Source organism: Andrographis paniculata, unplaced genomic scaffold, assembly GCF_009805555.1.
Source record: "Andrographis paniculata isolate CXL003 unplaced genomic scaffold, ASM980555v1 Contig32END, whole genome shotgun sequence".
Classification (NCBI taxonomy): domain Eukaryota; kingdom Viridiplantae; phylum Streptophyta; class Magnoliopsida; order Lamiales; family Acanthaceae; genus Andrographis; species Andrographis paniculata.
The window spans coordinates 5,984,997-6,006,131 of NW_026137565.1; the positions used below are offsets into that span (position 1 = coordinate 5,984,997).

The 21,135-nt window shown below is 35.7% G+C and overlaps 6 protein-coding genes across 9 annotated transcripts; 4 read left to right on the forward strand and 2 right to left on the reverse strand.

The window, feature by feature from the left end:
• Nucleotides 1-473: 473 nt before the first annotated feature.
• Nucleotides 474-1,766, reverse strand: LOC127247401 (uncharacterized). Its single transcript, XM_051269228.1, has one exon. The coding sequence runs from the start codon at nucleotides 1,764-1,766 to the stop codon at nucleotides 474-476; it is 1,293 nt and encodes a 430-aa protein (XP_051125185.1).
• A 4,477-nt stretch (nucleotides 1,767-6,243) lies between these two features.
• Nucleotides 6,244-8,788, forward strand: LOC127247603 (metal tolerance protein 10-like). Its single transcript, XM_051269527.1, has 6 exons — nucleotides 6,244-6,507; nucleotides 7,037-7,149; nucleotides 7,487-7,732; nucleotides 7,939-8,019; nucleotides 8,113-8,343; nucleotides 8,421-8,788. The coding sequence occupies exons 1-6, from the start codon at nucleotides 6,330-6,332 to the stop codon at nucleotides 8,763-8,765; spliced, it is 1,194 nt and encodes a 397-aa protein (XP_051125484.1). The 5' UTR covers nucleotides 6,244-6,329; the 3' UTR covers nucleotides 8,766-8,788.
• Nucleotides 8,789-9,077: 289 nt separating this feature from the next.
• LOC127247605 (uncharacterized) lies at nucleotides 9,078-10,700 on the forward strand. The gene is made up of 3 exons (XM_051269531.1): nucleotides 9,078-9,365; nucleotides 9,492-10,121; nucleotides 10,204-10,700. Exons 1-2 carry the CDS (start codon nucleotides 9,079-9,081, stop codon nucleotides 9,985-9,987), a joined length of 783 nt encoding a protein of 260 aa, XP_051125488.1. The 5' UTR covers nucleotide 9,078; the 3' UTR covers nucleotides 9,988-10,121; nucleotides 10,204-10,700.
• LOC127247604 (leucine-rich repeat extensin-like protein 5) lies at nucleotides 10,554-12,001 on the forward strand. Of its 2 annotated transcripts, XM_051269530.1 has the most exons (3): nucleotides 10,554-10,700; nucleotides 10,789-11,622; nucleotides 11,757-12,001. In XM_051269530.1, the coding sequence occupies exons 1-3, from the start codon at nucleotides 10,637-10,639 to the stop codon at nucleotides 11,786-11,788; spliced, it is 930 nt and encodes a 309-aa protein (XP_051125487.1). In that variant the 5' UTR covers nucleotides 10,554-10,636; the 3' UTR covers nucleotides 11,789-12,001. The 2 variants fall into 2 exon arrangements, with proteins under 2 accessions (XP_051125487.1, XP_051125485.1); XM_051269528.1 differs by lacking the exon at nucleotides 11,757-12,001 and having other exon boundaries at nucleotides 10,789-11,750.
• A 929-nt stretch (nucleotides 12,002-12,930) lies between these two features.
• On the forward strand, nucleotides 12,931-15,247 carry LOC127247478 (inosine-5'-monophosphate dehydrogenase-like). Its single transcript, XM_051269318.1, has 4 exons — nucleotides 12,931-14,030; nucleotides 14,238-14,417; nucleotides 14,652-14,909; nucleotides 15,042-15,247. Exons 1-4 carry the CDS (start codon nucleotides 13,023-13,025, stop codon nucleotides 15,111-15,113), a joined length of 1,518 nt encoding a protein of 505 aa, XP_051125275.1. The 5' UTR covers nucleotides 12,931-13,022; the 3' UTR covers nucleotides 15,114-15,247.
• Nucleotides 15,248-15,339: 92 nt separating this feature from the next.
• On the reverse strand, nucleotides 15,340-20,002 carry LOC127247477 (ent-kaurene synthase TSP4, chloroplastic). Of its 3 annotated transcripts, XM_051269314.1 has the most exons (15): nucleotides 19,714-20,002; nucleotides 19,437-19,587; nucleotides 18,782-18,828; nucleotides 18,392-18,677; nucleotides 18,142-18,322; nucleotides 17,775-17,992; nucleotides 17,575-17,695; nucleotides 17,358-17,455; nucleotides 17,043-17,257; nucleotides 16,838-16,950; nucleotides 16,654-16,752; nucleotides 16,316-16,534; nucleotides 16,090-16,234; nucleotides 15,766-16,011; nucleotides 15,340-15,676 (listed from the first exon to the last, which is right to left on the reverse strand). In XM_051269314.1, the coding sequence occupies exons 2-15, from the start codon at nucleotides 19,513-19,515 to the stop codon at nucleotides 15,353-15,355; spliced, it is 2,391 nt and encodes a 796-aa protein (XP_051125271.1). In that variant the 5' UTR covers nucleotides 19,516-19,587; nucleotides 19,714-20,002; the 3' UTR covers nucleotides 15,340-15,352. The 3 variants fall into 3 exon arrangements, with proteins under 3 accessions (XP_051125271.1, XP_051125273.1, XP_051125274.1); XM_051269316.1 differs by lacking the exons at nucleotides 19,437-19,587; nucleotides 19,714-20,002 and adding an exon at nucleotides 19,183-19,429; XM_051269317.1 differs by lacking the exons at nucleotides 19,437-19,587; nucleotides 19,714-20,002 and adding an exon at nucleotides 18,973-19,429.
• Nucleotides 20,003-21,135: the final 1,133 nt, after the last annotated feature.

A 21,135-nucleotide genomic window follows, 5' to 3' on the forward strand; every position in this document is an offset into this window, starting at 1 on the left:
CGATAAACATAGATCCAATATATGTTATTCAAATATTTTACCACCAACCAATAATATAAGCATGCATAAATTGGCAGCTACAAGAATTCGAACTCCATTGTATAAAAATTTCTAGATATAAAAGCTTCTTATATGGTACAAAAGTAGTACAATATTTTATTTTTGACCTCACGATTACAAATTCACTTCGCACGTCACTAGGCGATCCCTGTCCTTACAATCAACATCCATGTGTTGGTATTGGTACCGTTTGTATTTCAAATTAAAATCATCACTATCAAATATGTAGAACTTTCAATAAATATATTATTTTAAAAAAATAAAAATAAAAATATCACGTTAAAATATTATTTAAATCAAAACTCCACTCAAAACCTCAATTTTAAATCAAAACTTACAAGAGGAATTTTCAACATATCAGCAAAAATATGTATAGTAATAATAAATCACAGATGTTTGTCCTGTACTATTTTCTATATTTTCGGCATAAACCATCCAACAAGTTTGGAGTTAGTCCGATCATACGATATGGCATCTACTGAAACAACGTTGTTTCGTAAGTTGAATCTTACTCTTTGGTGAACTCTATAGTTTTCCTCGAGGATGTGATTCTCACCGTACCAAATCTTCCAAAAACCATTCACCTCAAAATATACGGAATCATTCGAAAAATCACCGCCGTCGATATCATCCACCGCTGTCGACACCGCATCGCAACCTCCACCAACGAATAAAGCCTGCCGCCCGATGCTCCTAAGCTTCTCCGGCGAGCCGCCGCCAATATCAATCCGTTGCACCTCAAAACCTCCGATTTGTAACCACGTGGAGGACGGAAATCGCTCGTTTCTACTTGCGTGCCAATCCATCGTAACGCTCACCACCAGAATTTCGCCGGAAATCTCGCCGGATGCTGCCGTCGCCGCTACCAAACAATCGTCTCTAGAAACTTCTCTGTTCGGAGAGTATGAACGTGATCTTCCGTACACCATAGTTACAACCTCCACCTCCACCTCGCCGCCGTTTATTAGATTGACAGTGCGGCAGCCATGTCCGATAACTTCGTCGGAATCGGATAAAGTCCACTTAGTACAGTAGACAATCAGCTTCCCTCTATGAAAGAGGACGTCCATCGGGTTCCCATCGCTGACTTCCAAATCCACGACCGTCCACTGCGGATCGTCCGGCGTGCAGATGATCACCCGCCAGTAGCTAGGTAGGACGAGACAACCGACAATCATCGCCGCCGCGAGCTCGCCGGAAGTGGTGGAGAAGACATGAACTCTCGTAACGAATGAAGATAAGAAACGTAGCCCAAACCCTAATCCGTTGTTGACAAAGTCAGCGAAAAATTGCAGTGACGATAGAGATGGAAGATTCCTAACTTCTCCGGACAATGGATTCCACAGCAGCACGTTCGCAATTTGCTCGACACTGTCGCCGCCGCCGCCGATGAACAGCCAACCCTGAGAAGATCCGCAGCAGCATTGGCCGTTGCTCGGATACTTGAAACTGTATACTTTTTTGCTTGGGCTTAAAAGTTTGATTTCCTTGGGGTTAATTCCTTGATCAAAGCTTTTCGAGAGGATCTTCCATGGCAGCTCCGACGCCGGGCGTGCGCCGTGTAATTGGCGCAGGGCAGCATTCCATGCCTTGGAGACGGTTCTTAGGAAAATTCGATCGAATGTCCATAGTTTCTCCAATATGATCTTGGCTATGTCGTCAGGAATTTCATTGAGAATGGATTGGTAGGAAGAACTTGACGCCATTGTTGAAACTTCGTAATTGAAATCGATAATGTTGTGTGGTTAGAAAATCGAGTTTATTTTCACAATTATAGGTGCTAATTAACCAATAAAAATGTAATTTTGAAAATTAAATCAAAATAAATCTCATGGATGTGGCCGGCGTTAGGGTTTAGGATGCTGGTTTGGTTATTTGATAAGTTTGATTTGATTAAATCAGAGCTAACTGATATGGATAGAAGTTAACAGAAAATATAATTTATTATTTTATAATACCCTGCAAATCAGGCCCGGAAAGTCACACTAGGCGAATCATGTGTGGCAGGTGACCTGAGGCTTCGGGGGTTTTAGATCTCACCGTCACAAGTCCAACCCTTACACAACAGGTCATCCCTTGTAGGACTGTGTTTTTTTTTAAAGAGCTTGAAATGGTTGGAATTGAATTTGATTATTTACTATGATTTTTTTATTATATTAAAAACTAGTCATTTATCAGTGTTATGCACGGATAATTATAAAATTTATGATATTAATTTATTAAATCAAATAAAAAATATTAAATAAACGAATCAAAATTTCATAAATATATATTACAATTTAAACTCAAACATAATAGAGATAAAAAAAAATATTAGTAGAAAATAAGATAACATAACAGATAATCTAAAAAAATACGTATACCATAATAATAAAGTATTAAAATATTATACTCGAAACTAAATAAATTAGTAATTAAATATATAATAACAATAAAAAGAATCTATTAGTAGAAAATTAAAATTATTATACATAATAAAATAAAATGAATAAATAAAAAGATAAAAAATACAATACCTAATTTTTATTTTTTTCTTTCTAATTCTCTTCTTTCTTTTCTATTTTTTTTCTTTCTCATTCTTTTTTTCTTTATTTTTTTTATTTAAGATTTTTTTTTTTTGCATTATAGAATGGATAAAAAAAATTATTAGTAAAAATTTTCATATAATTTAAAATTTATAAGTCAAAAGAAAATAAATTTATTATAAAATTTTCACTAATGATAAAAATTTATATGCATACATTCTTTTTTTCTTTCTTTTTTTTTAACATTTTTTTTTTGCATTATAGAAATAGATAAAAAATTGATTAGTAAAAAAATTCATATAATTTAAAATTTATAAGTCAAAGAAAACAAATTTATTATAAAATTTTCGCTATATAAAAGGAATGATAAAAATTTATATGCATAAATAATATATAAAAGAAATAATGATATTTTTTCATGTGAAAAATTATTTACTTCTTTTGAACGATAACAAATTATATGAAAATACGAAACGTGAAAATCAAACTAAAATAAAATAAAAAAAATGATGTGTTGTCCAAACCAAATCACAATAATGAAAGTTTTTAAGAATACATGTAAACAATTAAATCAACCAACAAAAATAACGTATTTAAGAAAAGTAAAAATAAAAAAAACAAACCTAAAACTTTTGTCATTCTGGTCGAACTACATGTATCCAACCAATAATCCCAACGTTTGAAAACGCAACGAATTATGAACATTTCTTGAAAATTTCTTATTGGTCCGGATCGCCGTTTTTCCGAACTGCGCAGTATTGAACGAAAATCTCATAATAATTTTTGTTAGGGCGATTTTGGGTTTAATATAGATATATAAAACTCTAATTTTAGACATATTTTGTTATTTATTATCTCCATAAATCTGAATTTTGTTAGATTAGTGGTTATCCTAATAATATTTAACTAATTATCTAAACTTATTATTTAAAAAATAAAAAAAATTTCAAAATTATGAGAAAGCACGAATTACAATGACTTGTGCTATATTTATATATAATATATATTATATATATTAAAATTAAATATTAAATATTAAATTAATATTAAATATTAAATTAATTAATAATTAATTAATTAATTTTATATTTAAAATATTATATCTATATTTATTTATATCATATTTTACGAATATTTCAAATTTAAACTTTTATTATTCAAAGTCTAGTCTAATAATTAAAATAATTATACTTTAGTCTAACAATTTTCTACTAAAATAAAAAATAAAGTTAAATAATTACACTTTAGTAAACAACAACAAATACTAATTTTATGGAATTTTTTAATTTCAAACTTTTATACCAATAAAACATGTCAACTTTGAATCCAAATTTTTAAAATTTAATACTATTTGATTATTATTATAAATTTTTTAAATTTTTTATTTGCAATTTTTTTATAGACATTTTATATATTTTCTTTATCACTGTCAATCCATCAATTTATATTTCACGTTATTATATTTAATATTAAAATATTTTTATATTTATATAAATTTTTGTACCAATATTATTATTATATTTAGTATTTACCCTAATGAAAAATATTTTTGTTATTTTTCTTTTTTATTTATATTACCTTTTTATATTATAATTAATATTCAAACCATACGTACCATGATTCAAACCATACATAATAATTTAATATATATATATATATATATATAGTTATATCCTTAAAAAATAGAAAGTTGACAAACCCTTCTGGTTTTTACCAATAAAATATGTCATCTTTGAATATTTTCTCATTCAAATAGTATAGTAAACAATTAAAATCTAATTAATCAAATTTATTTATTTAATTCTTTTACTCATAATCATTTTAACAATTTATTTTTAATTACATTTGATTAAAAATAATTTAAATTTTAATATCTTAAATAATATTTCATATATCATGCATAAATTATTTACATTTTTTATTTCGGTAAGTCCTATATAATTTGTCTATTTTTTTTCTAAAAAATAATTATGCACTATTTTTTGTATTTTATAATTTTAGTTATTTTAATTATTGGAGTTTGTTTGTTCAAGATTTTTCTCCATACAATTTTTAATATATAATTTATTTTTTTTATAAAATTCAACGCTCTATATAATATATTATTTTTTTATATTTTGTATAAAAAAAATTAAATTAAAATTCTAAACAAACAAATTATTAATTTATAATTTTTTATATTATACAATAACTAATTCTTAGTAATATACTTTTGAATTATTTAATAATTATAAATTTTATAGATTTTTGTATTTACAGTAAATCAGACAATAATTTTAAATTTATACACACATTTTTAGTTATGGAATTGTTACAAATTATTATATCAATAATTTATTCAAATATAAAAAATATTTGCGACCAAAATGAATTAATATATATCTATTTTATTAATAAAACATTAAATAAATATCACTCTATTATAACTGTTACATCAATTAAATTTAAAATAATTGATTTTTTAATACATAATAATAAAAAAATGATTAATTAATATGCTTTATCTCGTCCTATCTACTCCACTTTGAATTTCACCGACTGTATTATGATTGTGGTTTCCACTTCCCATTCAAAGCACTTACGTACAATGCACAATAACTATTAATTAGTGTCTTTAATTTTAAAATACTATACTTTATTTATAGTATAATTTAAACAATTTTATCATGTCTATCCTTTGTTTGCCTTTTTATTTGTAATACCCATTTAAAGACATTGAGGTAATATAAAAATTAGTACAATTATACAATTTGATTTGTTTATTATATTCAATTAACAATATTGTTATTTTTGAAATATTTGTATTTATTCAAAATATTTTATATAGAATATACTTTTCAATAAAATAATTTTATATTTAAAGTACCCAAAATTAAATTAACACTATTATTATTATTATTATTTTCTTTTCATTTGTTACTGTAACATAATGCTGATAGTGCCTCCACTGTTTCCTTCTGTCCCATCGCATACCTTTATAGTTTATTAATAATAACTTTAATTTTATTTTTTATTTTTTAATTGATGGGCAATTTATCAATTTTCTTACATCAGTGGTTAATAGGAAAAGGATCTTAATTCACGTTCGAATAATTGATTAACGATAGTAAATCAATTTTTTCCTTTAACCTAACAGTTATTAATATTTGTTATTTCTGACATCATGAACCATGCTAAAATCTGAATATTGCTGAATCAGCCAACCATGTCGTGATTAGACACCAATATTCATTATTGTTATTATTTATTATTTTTTGTTAGTGACTATTGTTATTATTCTTTTGGTTGGGGACTTTGGGAGAAGAATAGGTCCCCAATTTTATTTAGGCAATCATACGTATCTAATAGAATAGGTTATTACAACTACAGTTACCGTAAAAAGAATAATTTAATTAATATATAATTTTAATTTCAAAAACGAAATATTTTAAAATAATGTATAAACCAAAAAATATATATTATTCACGACCAGAACGTCAAAGAAAATTCAGTTTTAGGCTGAGGACAAAAATTGGTCTGAGATTCTGGGAGTTAGACTGAAATACAAGTGAACCAATAGTGGTGTGACAGGTCGCAAAAGTGGACTAATGAAAGTACGCCACGTGTCGTTAATTCCTTCTGACGCCCGCGTAACTCTCGTGCTTATATGGGGCGGGGGGCACCGCCAGAAGAAACCTGTCGTGCATCTGCATTGAGTACGGACGCAGGAGGGAGTATTCGATCGAGGGAAATTGCATTCGTAGAATGGAGGGCGGTGGCGGAGTCATCGGAGAAAGTCGGAGGGACTTGCTCGGAGAAACGGCGGAGATCTCTACCGGTGATTCGTCTTGGAGACTCAACATAAATGAGTTCCAGTTGCCGGAGCGAGGCTCGGATCATCGTCATCAGGCCTTCAATCTCCGACGTCTCCTGCGCAATAAAAGTACGTTGCCTTCTTCTGCGTGTCTCTGTGTATAGGACGTAGCATAAGTTGATTGTTTTGGTATTTCTGTTGTGTGTTTTCTCTTAGGGTTGTGGATGATTTAACTACTTTTAGATGCTCATGGCTGTGAACTCAATCTGATTAGTTAATCTGTCCAGATAAGAGGAAAGAATAATAGTAGTAGTTTCTTTGAGATACGGTGTTCGTACAGATTATAAAATAAAGAAAAGATTCGAACATAGATTTCATTATCAAAGTTTCTGCAAGAGGTCGGTGTTGAAGATTTGAATAACGGATGCTTCGTATTTTATATTTATTTTTCCTTCATGCGGCAAATAGTACTTTCATATTGCTTGATTCGATTGCCTGATTTAGAAATGGTTTGTGGAAGGATGCTCTTTAAAGCTAGTAATTCTGTGGTGGTAAAATTCTCTACCCGATATACCTCTATGTGCACATGATTTCGGTAAATAAATTATTAATTACAGTCTCAAGTTCCTTGAAGTTTTTATTGTATTATGTTTTTCAGGGAAACAGCAAAAGGTTGCTGAGTACTACAAAAAGCAGGAGAAACTCTTGAAAGGATTCAATGAAATGGAAACTATTCATGAGTATGGTGCTTTACCAGATACTCTTACTGAGGTTTGTTTTGGAGATTTGGGTAACTGTTCTCATTTTTCAGAGTAGATTAGTTAATGCTCTGCATATTTCATTTGGAACTGTGGCTAGAACAAGCATCTCTAATTGAACTTTTTTCTCTAAAGAAAAGCAGACTGATTTGGTTGATGAAGTGTATATAGCTTTGAAACTGTCTTTCTTGGCTAATATCGCTTATTTCCTCGAGCACTCTTCGTTTGGCCTCTAACTTATGCTTGAAGACTATCACGGCAACGTACCAAACATAATTCTTTGAAGCAAATTTGCAGTTCACAACACCTGCTTGTATCTTTATCCATTTCTTCTGCCAAATATTTATCAGGATGAAGTTAAACAGCTTGCCAAGAGTGAAAGGATGGCTATCAATGTGTCAAATGCTGCTAATCTTGTCCTTTTTGTAGCAAAAGTTTATGCTTCTGTTCAGAGCAGATCTTTGGCGGTCATTGCATCAACAATGGATTCCTTCCTCGACCTATTATCTGGGCTGATTCTCTGGTTTACTTCGTATGCCATGAAAAATCCAAACCATTATCACTATCCCATTGGAAAGAAAAGAATGCAGCCAGTAGTAAGTTCATGTGTCTTCTTATGCATTCATAAACTGCAAATCGCTAGAGTTGTCTCTATAATATGTTGTCAAGGAACAATTGACAGTGAAATGGTGGTCTTCTGATGCATTATATCATTTTAGAAAATTTGACAAGATGACCAGAAAAAGCAACTCATGAATGTACACTTGAACTTAATTTGCTGCTTATGTTCTTTCGTTCACAGGGGATTATTGTCTTTGCATCTGTAATGGCAACTCTTGGGTTACAAATCATACTGGAGTCCGTCCGGCAGCTCATCGCAAAGGTATGTCATTCTTCACCGCTGATTCTAATTCCCCGTGCTATTAAATTGTGGCTGCATCAAGTGTGTCTTCTGATAATTCTGTCCTGTTGGCAGTCTGGTCCTGAAATGAACCATGAGAAGGAGAAGTGGATAATTGGGATCATGGTATCTGTAACTGTTATCAAGTTCCTGCTTATGGTTTATTGCCGCAGATTTAAGAATGAAATAGTCAGAGCTTATGCCCAAGATCATTTTTTTGATGTCATCACTAACTCGATTGGATTAGTCACTGCTGTCTTAGCAGTTCGGTTTTATTGGTGGATTGATCCTACAGGTGCCATAATCGTAAGTCTAAGTTCCCATATCTTCGGAAGATTTCATCTTTTATGTTTTTCAATCCTTAAATCTTGATTCTGTTGCAGATAGCAATATATACAATCAACACATGGGCGAAAACAGTAGTTGAAAATGTGTGGTCCCTAATAGGAAGAACAGCTCCCCCAGAATTCCTCACAAAACTAACTTATCTCATATGGAACCACCACCAAGACATCCAGCACATCGACACGGTGAGAGCATACACTTTCGGTTCTCATTACTTCGTGGAGGTCGACATCGTGCTGCCGGAAGACATGCTGCTGAGCCGGGCCCATAATATCGGCGAAAAGCTACAAGAAAAACTCGAGCAACTTCCGGAGGTCGAGAGGGCTTTCGTTCATATAGATTTCGAATTCACTCACAGACCAGAACACAACAGCAAAGTATGATTCTTGGTGAAGAGTGAGTTAGACCTCCCAATTCTTGGCTTAAGTGATCAAAATGATGGCACGACATCTATTGCTGACTGTATTATTGGGAAAAAGGAAAAAAATTCATTTGGTTCGTGTACGACAAAAGCATGTTATTACAGGGAACTGGAACACTTGAGAATGTGAATGGAAATCTTGTTCTTGTCCTGACTCTGGCTGTTTTCACAGCCACATTTCAATTAGAACCCACTAGCTACTTTTAAGTCCCTTTTCTTTTCCATCCACAACACAAAAACAGGATGTAAGTTTGAGACTGTATCATAAAAAATAAATGGCCTATATTCTGCCAAAACTTTCTCCATCTCTTCTGCAGGCCAAAGACAAGCTCTTCCCCATTGTTCCACCACTCTCATCTGCTCCCAATTGGGTTCAGACGAAGCTCGATCCCTCTACTCTGCCTTGCAGTGCCGCACAGGTCAATCGGACTTTTACCAGTGTGCAGGATAAGCAGCAGGACCGAAGAGATGATTTCTATGTCAATTTAGGCTCGGCTGTAAGGATACTCCGTGAAGACCTTCCTATGGCATTCTCCAAGGATCTCGACTACAGCATTTACAGGCCAGTTTTCTAATCTTGTCAGCATCCTTGAGGTTTAAGATTAATATCGAATTCTATGCCTGCTGTTGAACTTATGGAAAAATGAATGTTCACTGCTCTTTTTGTTGTGGTTTGGTTGCAAAGCAGGGATAATATAACATTCAAGGATCCTATAAACACGTTCCATGGAATCCAGAAATACAAACTGATATTCTGGGCACTGAGATTACACGGCAGAGTTTTGTTCAAGGACATAGCACTAGAAGTTGCAAGAGTTTGGCAGCTGTCCGAGACTATGATTCTGATCAGATGGAACCTGAGGGGCGTGCCCCGAGTCCCTTGGGAGGCCGAGGGGGAATTCCAGGGCACCTCCCGGTATAAACTGGATAGAAATGGTAAGATATACGAGCACACAGTTGATAATTTGGCAATCAATTTTCCAGAGCCATTGAAGCCTGCAGCAGCCACTGTGATGGACTTGGTTCCAGGCCCCCCTCCCAGTCCCAACCCCACATTTTCATGGGGACCTGTGGTGGAGGATCATTCCAGTTCCTGGATTGAGCTTTACAGGGCAGTAAAGGTAACTTTGGATCAAAAGGATGAGACGCCCCCTCGGAACTTTTGTCCAGCTGCCTCTTCATAGCACAGGAGATGATACACACAAAGGGTCTAAACAAAATCCACGGCTTGTAAACAGATTTCCAGGTACAGTAATAAAGCTTAGGATGATGTAAATATACAGGTGGAAAGAGAGGAAAGCCATGGAGCAGAATTCAGGTACTTTGAGCTACACAATTCTAAATATCAATCATCTTTCAGTTGTAGTTTGATACCAAACAAAATCTGTGTTTTCCCTTAGGGTGCCTTGTTGTCGACTGTTTGGTCATTATGCGTCGAGAATGGAGAAGAAGGAGAAGGTCTTTGAGTAGAAAGCAAGCAAGAGAAAAGTTAGGGAAGCCTTAGATTAAAACTAGAAACTTTTGGTTTATTTAGGATGTGAAGGCAAGCATATATGCCCATATACACACACACACACACGCACTTGAGCAGAGCACTGTACGCTTCCTCCCCTATATGCACTTGGGACACTACTTTTTTCCACTCTTTTACATTTCTTCAGGTACACATTTCTTAGATAGTACAAAGTGGGCTTCTGCTCAAGAATCATCTTTTGGTCTGCTGACCTCTGTCTTGTTTCAGCTCTGTTTATTTCATTCCTGTTGCTATATATACCCTTGCCATTTGATTCTGTGGTGCATTAGAATTGGTTTGGTTTGGTTTCCATCCTGCAAATGAAGGGGCATGGAATTGCAACTGGATTTGTCTATCTGCTTCTGCTTTGCCTCCTGCATTGTGGTGAGTTTAAATATTCTTTGTTCCTTAAGTGTGTTACTGTCACTTTTACCAGTTACCACTCACTCGTTTGCTTTTCTGTGTTTCTCAGAAACAACAAGAAGTGATCAAGAAAGGCCATCATCTATCCCCAAATTATCAAGAAAATTTTATGCATTCAAGAACTTGGATGCAGACATGCCTCTGGATTCATCCAACACAGACCCTTATGTAAGCTCTCCCTTCTCCTTACCACCATTCGAGTCCCTTCCTCCTTTTCCCTTGCCCCAAAATGCCCCTCCCTATTGCATCTTCCCACCCGCCACAATCCCAACCCCATCCGCCGGCGGTGGAGGTGGCGGTGGCGGTGGCGGTGGCGGTGGCGGTGGCGGAGGCGGTGGCGGTGGCGGAGGTGGAAGCGGAGGCGGTGGGTACAACCCGCCGTCGCCTCCGGGAGCCTTCGAGCCCACATTACCTACTCCGGGCTCACCGATGATAGGCCCAGGCCCGCCGGGTCCACCAAGCCCATCTTTAAGCCCACCTTATTATGAGCCCAGCCCGCCAGGGCCCGGCCCGGGGTCGTCGGCGCCGACCCCACCTTACAACTTCCCGTCGCCTTCCGGGTCCAACCCGAGCCCAAGATTCTTGCCGCCCATTGTGTTCCCGCCCCCGGCGGTGCCGCCGCCGCCCCACCGAGCGCCGGTATTGGCACAGTGGTGCGTGGCGAAGGCTTCCGTGCCTGGTCCGATCATCCAAGAAGCCATGAACTATGCCTGCGGATCGGGAGCTGACTGCGACCAGATTCTTCCGAGCGGATCTTGCTTTCAGCCGGACACATTGTTTGCACACGCGTCCTATGCCTTCAACAGCTACTGGCAAAGAACGAAAACGGCCGGCGGCACCTGTGACTTTGGAGGAACTGCGATTCTTGTCACCGTCGATCCAAGTAATTTTACTTTTTTGTTGTTGATTCTTGCTGCTCTGCTCTGATTTGATTTTGTTTTGTTTTATTTGATTGGGGAAATTGATCGATATTCACGGTGCCCATTTTGTTTTTTTTTCGATTTTGTCTGGGTGCAGGTTATGATGGGTGCCATTTTATCTATGGTTGAAGGCAGGGTGGAGGGGGGGAAGAATAATATTAGGGTTTGGCTGCTGCGATTAGTTAGGCATAGCTTATTTAATTCGGTGTTCATATCGGCCACGATTTTGTAATCTATATGGACTCTTCTGGTGGGTGTGGGAATTAATTCAATTTGCCCATTTATATGTGTAATTTTCGTTGTGATGAGTAAAAGTTGAATATTGTTTTTGTGTGCGTAAATTTGGACTTGTTCTTTTAATTTGAAATTAAAATAAAATTTATTTTTATATAATTTTTTAAAATATATATATATATTTTTTTGCTTCAAATTAATTTTAAATTACAATTTTTGAATAGTAAAATTATTTTTTTAGATAATTGAAAATTAGCGGCTAATTCCTTTATTTTTGTTCCTATGCTTTGTCCCAATAATACTTTCATTCAAAATTCATTCAAACATCACTGTAGATTATTTTTTTTTTTTAAATAAATACATCTGAAATTGTAACATTATGTTTGTTTAATATTTTAATTTAATACTATATTCTTTTATACAAAATACAAAAAATTTTACTCTTTTAAAAATAGATAAATCTCAATTAAATATTAAAATATTTTTATATTTTTATTTTTTACATTGCTTTTTAAAATGAAATAAACAATATATTATTCTATTATATTACATATCTGTAAAATATTAATTTATTTTATACAAAAATCAAATAAAAAATTTACTTAAGTAAATAAAAAAAGTATTACATATAATTTTTATAAAAATAAAATATATATACATATAAAAAAATCGTATCAATCAAAATAGGTAAGAAAAAATATATTTGCCAAATCAAAATAATTATAAAAAAGTCTTACCAAAAAATTTATACTTGTCAAAAAAGGTTTCCAAAACACTCCAATCTATGCAAAGATTCCTAAATGAGCATTATCTCGTCCATACACGACTGTGCAGTGGATAAACTTGTGACCATAAGAGGCTTTTAGATAGAATCCAACTCAGCTAAAAATAATGTTTTTTTGGTTTTGGTATTTCTGCAATGCACTCAAGAAATGTGTATTTTTTTTTTTTTATTTTATTGAAAGTTATATTTATATATTTTTAAAATAATTTAATTTTACTAATAAATAATTTTAATAAAAGATTTTATGTATTTGTAATTGAGTTGAAAGAAAAATAATAACACCGGCGGCGGACTTTATTCAGAAGAAACCCTACTTTCTTTCAATAAACCCAAATTACGACGGCGATGGACGGAGCTCCGATACTGGAGGATGGCTTCCCGGCGGCGAGATTGTTCAGCCAGGGGTACTCCTACACGTACGACGATGTGATCTTCCTACCTGGCTACATCGATTTCCCCACCGACGCGGTGTCGCTGTCCACCAAGCTCAGCCGCCGCATCGCGCTCGCGACGCCGTGCGTGTCTTCTCCTATGGACACTGTCACCGAAGCATCCATGTCGGCGGCTATGGCTTCTCTCGGCGCCATCGGATTTATCCACTCCAACATCCCGGCTTCGACGCAGGCTGCTCTAATCCACCTCGCCAAGTCGCATAAAATCCCATTCTCTCATGAAATCGTCTATAAATCTCCCTCAGATTCGATTCTGTCTCCCGACGAATTCTCTTCCGCTCCCTGCGTTTTTGTCACCGAGTCGGGGAGTGGTAAATCCAAACTTTTAGGCATCGTGAAGAAATCTGATTGGGAGAAATTAGACGATAAGGAAATCACTGTTTCCAAGTACATGGTAAAGTCGCCGGCGGCGCTTCCGGCAACCAACAGCTTTGAGGACGTGGCCGGTTATTTAGCCAAAGAACACCTCGATTTCGTGCCGCTGGTGAGAGATGACTCTGCAGATGGAGATGAAGTCGTGAATTTTGTGACTCGTGATGATGTGGAGAGGATAGAGGGATTTCCCAAATTGGGGATGCCATCTTTGGGGCCTGACGGGAAGTTTCTTGTGGGGGCTGCAATAGGGACTCGGGAATCCGACAAAGAGAGGCTGGAGCATTTGGTTAAAGCCGGTGTGAATGCAGTGATTGTCGACAGTTCTCAGGGGAATTCAAGCTATCAGATTGACATGATTAAGTATGCAAAGAAGACATATCCAGATTTGGATTTGATTGGTGGAAATGTGGTGACTACATACCAGGCGCAGAACTTGATTCAGGCAGGAGTCGACGGCCTCAGAGTAGGGATGGGATCGGGTTCCATTTGCACCACCCAAGAAGTTTGCGCCGTTGGTCGAGGACAGGTTAACCATTCTCAGCTCTTTTCTGGTTAGATTAATGCTGTTTGCAATGATACATTAAGCCTTAGTTGTAACTGCACAGATTGGGATGTTGTATATTTTAATTATCGAGCTTATCTTGGCTTCTCTTATGTGTTTCCTTTTGTGATGGTGTTTGTGTGATTTTTTATATTGGTTGCAACTAAGCAAGAGTTCTAATGCATTTTTCAGGCAACTGCTGTTTACAAGGTTTCGACGATTGCATCCGAGAGTGGTGTGCCTGTGATAGCTGATGGGGGGATATCATATTCCGGCCAAATTGTGAAAGCTCTAACTTTAGGTGCATCAACTGTAATGATGGGAAGTTTCTTGGCTGGAAGTACTGAGGCTCCTGGTGTGTATGAATATCAGGTTCTACCACACCCTACATTTTAACCTTTACATATTTACACTCTCTGCCTTGTCGACTATGCAATAGAAGTTCCCTCATACGCTTTATTGGCCATAGATTGGTTTTTTAAACTTTTATTTCGAGATGCCATTGCTTGCTAGCATATGCATTTGTCTTGGTTAAGGCGTGTACTTTTTAGGTCGAATGGGCTGATTGTGCATTTGTTAACAAGTCGTGAAACTTTGTGGCGCCAGGGTGATCGCCGGGTAAAAAAATATAGAGGAATGGGGTCCCTAGAAGCAATGACCAAAGGGAGCGACGCAAGATACTTGGGTGATAAAGCTAAGCTGAAAATTGCTCAGGGTGTGGTTGGTGCCGTGGCTGATAAAGGCTCTGTATTGAAATTCTTACCCTACACAATACAAGCTGTAAAGCAAGGATTCCAGGACCTCGGCGCCTCGTCCCTGCAATCTGCCCATGACCTCCTAAGATCAGGCGTCCTACGGTTGGAGGTTTGCATCTTCTTCTTCACTCCTCTGCTTACAATGTTTTGACGTTATCCTTAAAACATTTTATAGCTATGTCGAATAATTAGCTCTTGGTTGTAAATCGCACTAATTGAATGATCCATTCTAACATTCCAGGTTAGAACAGGAGCAGCTCAAGTTGAAGGTGGAATTCATGGGTTAGTCTCGTATGAAAAGAGATCGTTTTAATCAATTTTCGAACGGTTCCCTGTTACGTCTTGTCGTCTATTTGAGATGATTATCTTGTTGCATTGGATCTGTACAAGTTAACTTCTGGATTGGTATTTATATCAAACTGAGGAAGCAACCAGTAATTATTATTATGATTCATAACCATAATGCACATCATAAACAGGCCGTAGCCATATCCATAGCCTCATCAACTGTACACAGTACAGAAACTTAAGAGAATACAAATGCTTGCTTGCTTATCTTACCACAGAAACAGGGTTGTCCTTAGAGGAAAGCTCACTAAAAAGAACTGCTTTAACTTCCTTGATCAAGTCCGGAGAGGTGAATCCGTCGTCTTTACTGTAGAACAGATGCACAACCGTGCACATATGCCAAAACAAGTCCTTGCAAGGCTTTGGTATTACACTGTTCTTCGCATCCAAAACTAGTTTCAGTAGTTCTCTCCTATTGCTGTCAATCAGGCATTTCACCTTGAAAATAGCTTCCTCTTTGGTTGTCTTTCCGCCGCTATTTCGCACGTATAATGGCACTGCATTTAGCTTTCCTTCGTTCATTTCTCTCTGCGGATAATGTGAATTTGTAAGATTGGCAGCATGTAGAGCAAATGTTTCGATATTTGAGAGACAGAGAAGAAGTTGTGCTGCATTACCTCGCAGCCCCGGATGTCATTTAAAAGGCGACCACAGGTGCTCATCAGTTTGAATAGCTTATGGTACTCAGAATGCTGCACCATCTCCTCCGAGAGCTTAGGTCCTACAAGGTAAAGAGCGGGAAGGACAATTGGCCCCAAAGCGAACGACACATAGGCATTGCTCATGTATTCCTCGACTGATGGGATGGTTTTGTCTTTGGTCCATTCGGTTTCTTTCATCATCGATTTCAGAAGATCAAGCCACTGAAATTTGATACAAGAATGTTAAGATCTTTGCAGCAACATATCATGCTGTAGGACTAGAAAGGTGTGGAATCTTACAATCTCTGCTACATGGTTCTTCACGTTGTATCCTTGTATTATGAATCCTTTGTCCCCAATCTCACAGATTGTGTGCTTCAGTGCAGTATATATTATCTGGACATTGGACGAAGCAAACTGTACAGGGATAGAATCAGCATCCCATCTGCAAACAGTGCAATCACATTTGTTACCAGGTCAACGTCAAGAGTATTTGGGTGAAGTAAAGAATTGTTAGGATGTTTACATCTCTTCAATCAACCAAATTAGCTGTTTTAGTTCGTCAAGAGAACCTCCAACGTCGAAAAAATCGTCTACCACTGTTGTCAGAACACCATTTTTTGCCCATGACATTCGGGCATCCGATAATTTCGGGTCTGGAAGAGTTGCTGCTGCAGAAAAATAACAGTATGCAGCCTTTTGCCTTGCAAACTTCAACTCTTCTAACCTGTTCTCCACTACCCATCTACAGAATATATTTGCAATCAAGTTGGGTCATAAGTATATAGTTATATCTCTCATATTATCACAGATGTCAGAAGATATTAGTTCTGATGATTATGGACAAATCAATGGAGCAAATACCTTTCAAGCTCTTTCAGCTCCTTGCGTTGTATAGCTTGACATTTGTTGAAGTCTTCTGTTGACAGAGAGAGGAAATCCGAGTTTCCAAAACATGGTGAACTGGATCGATGAGACAAAAGCAATGTGATGAGTTAAAAGAGCAGAATAAGATCATGCATTTAGTAAAGCCTGTACAGGAAATTACCAAAATGAAGTTTTCGCAATTCTCGTACTATTGGGGTTATAATGCTCTATATTTCTCAGTTTTTCCATCCGGTCTAAAGTTGCATAAAAGGGATGCTTAAGAGCATGGCTTACCTGAAAAAACATCGACCACAACTCATCTAATTCAGCTGCACATGAAGTCTTAAAAGTATATATTTGATTAGAAACAGGGGAAGAGTGGATACCTCTAGGTCAATATTTCTTCCAAGCTGATTCGAATAAATGAAACCGCTCGAAAGTTCCACCTCAAGTAAACCTTTCAGAATGAAGTATTGTTCATCAAGATCCCTTTCATCTGGATTCATTACATATTCTGAAGCTTTATATAGTTCAACAGTTGTGTATGTGTCTTTCATGTATCCACTTGAGTGGTATTCTTTTAGGATTTTTGTTATCCGATCTGCATGTTATATTAATAAGTTCATAAATTACAAGATAAATAGCAACGGGGTGTGATGAAATGAACACAATAAGTTGTGTGTTTGTGGTTTTAAGTTGACCTGAAGTTATATCGTATCCATTCTTTCGCAGTAATCGAAATGCTAAAGCACAAGTTGAAGCATCCAGGAATATATCCTCGTTGCCCTGCAACCATAATCTTTCAAGGGATACAGTCAAGAAAAATATAACAGGAAAATATGCTCATATTTCAGAACAACTTCCTAAACATTTCTTATCTCAATCTTCACTCTGATTAAGAATCAACAGAGAGAATACCTGTACGTTTCATCGAGCACGCCTTGAATATCCTTTGTAAAATGGCAGCTGATCCCCTGCTTGTCAAGATTATCAACTACGCACAGCTTCAAATATATATCTAGAGGATAAACTGCAGGAACTGCAGCAAACATAAAGATTCTGAGACTTCAAGGCTTGTAAAGTTGGCATGTGAAAAAAAAAAAATGCAACAAAGATACCTGCATTCCCAAACTCTTTCAATGCAGACCGAAGGTAACGAAGGCACCCATCGTTGGGAAGTCCTATAAAAGCAGCTGCTGTTGCCGAGGGAGAGTTGAAAAGAGATCCATTCTTTCGTTGATATTTCATGATTGATTCCCAGTTCTGTAATTTTCCCATTCCTTCTGAGATGTATCCCATGTATGCATCCCTGTCCAATGATCGACTTTGTTTGCATCTACATGGCAGGAAATCAATATCAATCAAAGGATGGTAAAAACCTTCTTAACACAGTCTTGATAGTTCAGACCTCTTTTTGAATTCAAACTGTTTACATCAATATGCTCCAAATTTCATCTCCAGAACGGTAGAGAAAACCATAGTTACCTCTCAAGCTGCAAACTTCTTTTATAGATCAAAGCATTCAATGTGGTTGGCTCCAAGTTGAGATTCAAAAACATGTCCCTGGCATATTCAACCATAGTTGGGAATATAATGTCGAATCCAAGCGGAGAAAACTGGTTCTTCTCCATAGCTGAAGCAAAATTGGACTCTAGATAATGAAGACCTGCAAGAGAGAAGCCTCAATCAGATTGAACCTATTGAAACAGGCAATTGATATTCTAAGAAAACATACCCCTGTTAATATGTTCTTCACCAGTCCCCCATTTTTTTAGTGCGAGAACACATGCTAAAGTAGAAGAAAGAACATCCTTTTGCAGCAAATGATGATGATGGGGGCGAGCCCAAGAACCATCTGGGCACTGGTTTTCCAGCAACCATTTGAGAGAATCCGGGAAACAAGGTTCCAGTGATGAATGTGGAGAAGGGACCATAGCAACCCATGCTGTGTCATATGTTGAAACAGATACCTCAGCCTTATTCAGCAGCGTAGCTATTCTTTCTTTCGTCTTCTCAAAATACTGTTTAAAATATCATTCGAAAACTAAATCATGATTTAATTTTCACAGCTGCATGATAATTCTAAAACATGGAATATACTAAGAGATGACACGTTCAGATTTACCGGTGCAGCAACTTTAGGCGATGATCTAACTTCAATTTCCAGAGATGCTGTTTTCAAGAAAATGAAGCAATTTGTCACTGCTCGGTGGCTTCAGAGCACGTCACAAAACCCCCGAACAATAGAAAAATAAAATAAAATAAATAAAATAAAATAAAAACAGCACTGAAGCTGAATTTGCTAACTCTGTTTACCAGGTGTTCACTACGGTAAGGTTTCTTAATATGCCTCAAGTACCAGAGATCATATATATATGTATATATGTGTATCTGAACTGATGATTATTTTATCCCAAAAGTAGAAACATATTATGAAGTTCTTCCCTGCGCAATCCAAATTTCAGAACAGAGCTCGAGGAAAGCTACAAACTCAAAACATGAAAGAAGAAACGCAGATGAGCGCACCAGGTAATGATAATACTAATAGTAATAATAACAATGATAACCACATATATTTTCCGTGTTCCTGAAATATCTACACAAACTGATCTGCAAAAAAAGCAGATATACGATCACATGCTTTATCAATTCACTCACTCACACACTCATAGCCATAGGTCGGTGATCGTGAAAAAGCGAAGTGGACGAGAAGCTAAAAAGCAACAAACAATGAGTTCCACTCCAACTCCAGGCACATGGAAAGATTCGAAAATCTGTACCTGAAACGCGAGAAAAGCAGGAGCGGTAATGCGTCTCCTTGCGGCCAAAACAAACAGAAGCTGAGAGCTGAAGAGACATGGCGATTACGGCGCCGTGATGACTATCCACTCAGAATCCACCACCCTGACGACCAGCCGCTTCACCGAATAACTAAAACCAAAAAAGAGGAAAATACGATCCGCATGAGAACCAATTTTATCAGAAAGCAGGAAAAATTAAAAAGCATAATGGATATTAAAATAGTGAATGCAGGATGGGATGGGTCCCTGTCTCCACCTTGGACAGAAATGGAGGAGGAGGAGGAGAATCAATGAGCCTTCATATGCTTTCGTGAATCGGACGGATACGTACACACATATACATATATAGATGGATAGATATGCACTGAATGTGAGTCTGATTGTAGTGCAGCACCGCGACGGTGTGTGATGAAGCTCCCCCAATGGACTCCATTGATGGAGCTCGTTCCCCATGCTGCTAAACTTCGACTTTCGAGATGCTCTGCCCACTCAAGTTCGGTGGCCTTTTAAGATTCTCTCTCTTTCTCTGATCTCTCACTCTTATGTATGCAATGGCGCACCCCCACCCCCACCCACCCCCAATGCCATTTTTTGTTTTTTGTTTTTGTTTTTGTTTTTGTTTTTCTATAAAAATATTAAATAGTGAGGACAAAATCACAAATGTTTTGGCTCAAAGTTAGAGCTTTGTTATAGCATGATGGGGATGTATTGGATTTATTTATTAATAGAGAAACTAGTATTTTAAATAAAATTATATATTAATTGTAATTTTTTACGTATATGATGATTTTTTAAAAAAACATAAAATAAAATAAATTCATAATATAATAAACAATTTGTTTAACTCTCTTTTTTTTTTTTTTTTATTAAAGTTTTATTTTTTTCTTCAAAAAAAAATAATAATCATTTTTATTAAAATATTATTTTAGAGTGTTATGTGAAAACAATATACATATAGGCTTTGTTCTTACACAATTGTGATTCTCTAATAAAATATTATTTTAGAGTATTCATTTTTCTATTTTAGTCTGTCCAAAAGGTATTTTTTTTAATAATTATATTATGTACCTAACATTACAAATATCCTTAACTTACAAAATATATTAAACAAATATAATTCCTTTTATATCACACTGTATTAATAAGATTATTTTAGTCATTTCTACTTTATTCTTACTATATTCTAATATTATGCTAATATTTCTAAAACTACATACAAAAAGCAACTGAATACCTAATTATGGACGAAAAAAGTATTAATTTTTCAATATACTCCATAAAACATCACATTTAGTTAAAAAAAAAAAAAAAAGAAAAAGATACACATGAATTTAAATTAAAAAATATATATATCAATGAACTTAGATAGGGAGAATTATAGTCTAATCAAATTACATCTAATGAGGAATAATCAAAAAAAAAAAAAAAAAAATTTGAGGAAATCAATAAAATAAATGTGTACAGGAGTATATCATTTTCTTGATATACTTTTTTTAAGTTTTTTTTTTTCTTTATTTAATTTTGTTTTGCCTATTTTATATTTATATTTAGATCCTCGAGTAATGTCTACATACATAAGTAAAACTAAAGAGTAGTTGTTGGGTAGTGATAGTAGTGCCAATAAGCCGACCTTTTCTGAATTCATTAGTATTTCCCTTTCGTGCTATCAATTCTTTTA

Excerpts from the sequence above, each read along its gene's own strand:
- LOC127247401 (XM_051269228.1), bottom strand. The coding sequence starts at position 1,766 with ATGGCGTCAAGTTCTTCCTACCAATCCATTCTCAATGAAATTCCTGAC.
- LOC127247603 (XM_051269527.1), top strand. The coding sequence starts at position 6,330 with ATGGAGGGCGGTGGCGGAGTCATCGGAGAAAGTCGGAGGGACTTGCTC. Across the intron at positions 7,733-7,938 it reads AGAAAAGAATGCAGCCAGTA|GGGATTATTGTCTTTGCATC; the intron begins GTAAGTTCATGT and ends TTTCGTTCACAG. Across the intron at positions 8,344-8,420 it reads ATCCTACAGGTGCCATAATC|ATAGCAATATATACAATCAA; the intron begins GTAAGTCTAAGT and ends ATTCTGTTGCAG.
- LOC127247605 (XM_051269531.1), top strand. The coding sequence starts at position 9,079 with ATGGCCTATATTCTGCCAAAACTTTCTCCATCTCTTCTGCAGGCCAAA. Across the intron at positions 9,366-9,491 it reads CTCGACTACAGCATTTACAG|GGATAATATAACATTCAAGG; the intron begins GCCAGTTTTCTA and ends GTTGCAAAGCAG.
- LOC127247604 (XM_051269528.1), top strand. The coding sequence starts at position 10,637 with ATGAAGGGGCATGGAATTGCAACTGGATTTGTCTATCTGCTTCTGCTT. Across the intron at positions 10,701-10,788 it reads GCTTTGCCTCCTGCATTGTG|AAACAACAAGAAGTGATCAA; the intron begins GTGAGTTTAAAT and ends TGTGTTTCTCAG.
- LOC127247478 (XM_051269318.1), top strand. The coding sequence starts at position 13,023 with ATGGACGGAGCTCCGATACTGGAGGATGGCTTCCCGGCGGCGAGATTG. Across the intron at positions 14,418-14,651 it reads CTGGTGTGTATGAATATCAG|GGTGATCGCCGGGTAAAAAA; the intron begins GTTCTACCACAC and ends TTGTGGCGCCAG. Across the intron at positions 14,910-15,041 it reads CAGGCGTCCTACGGTTGGAG|GTTAGAACAGGAGCAGCTCA; the intron begins GTTTGCATCTTC and ends CTAACATTCCAG.
- LOC127247477 (XM_051269314.1), bottom strand. The coding sequence starts at position 19,515 with ATGTCTCTTCAGCTCTCAGCTTCTGTTTGTTTTGGCCGCAAGGAGACG. Across the intron at positions 16,951-17,042 it reads GAAGAAATATTGACCTAGAG|GTAAGCCATGCTCTTAAGCA; the intron begins GTATCCACTCTT and ends ATGTTTTTTCAG. Across the intron at positions 16,235-16,315 it reads ATTTGGTTGATTGAAGAGAT|ATGGGATGCTGATTCTATCC; the intron begins GTAAACATCCTA and ends CACTGTTTGCAG.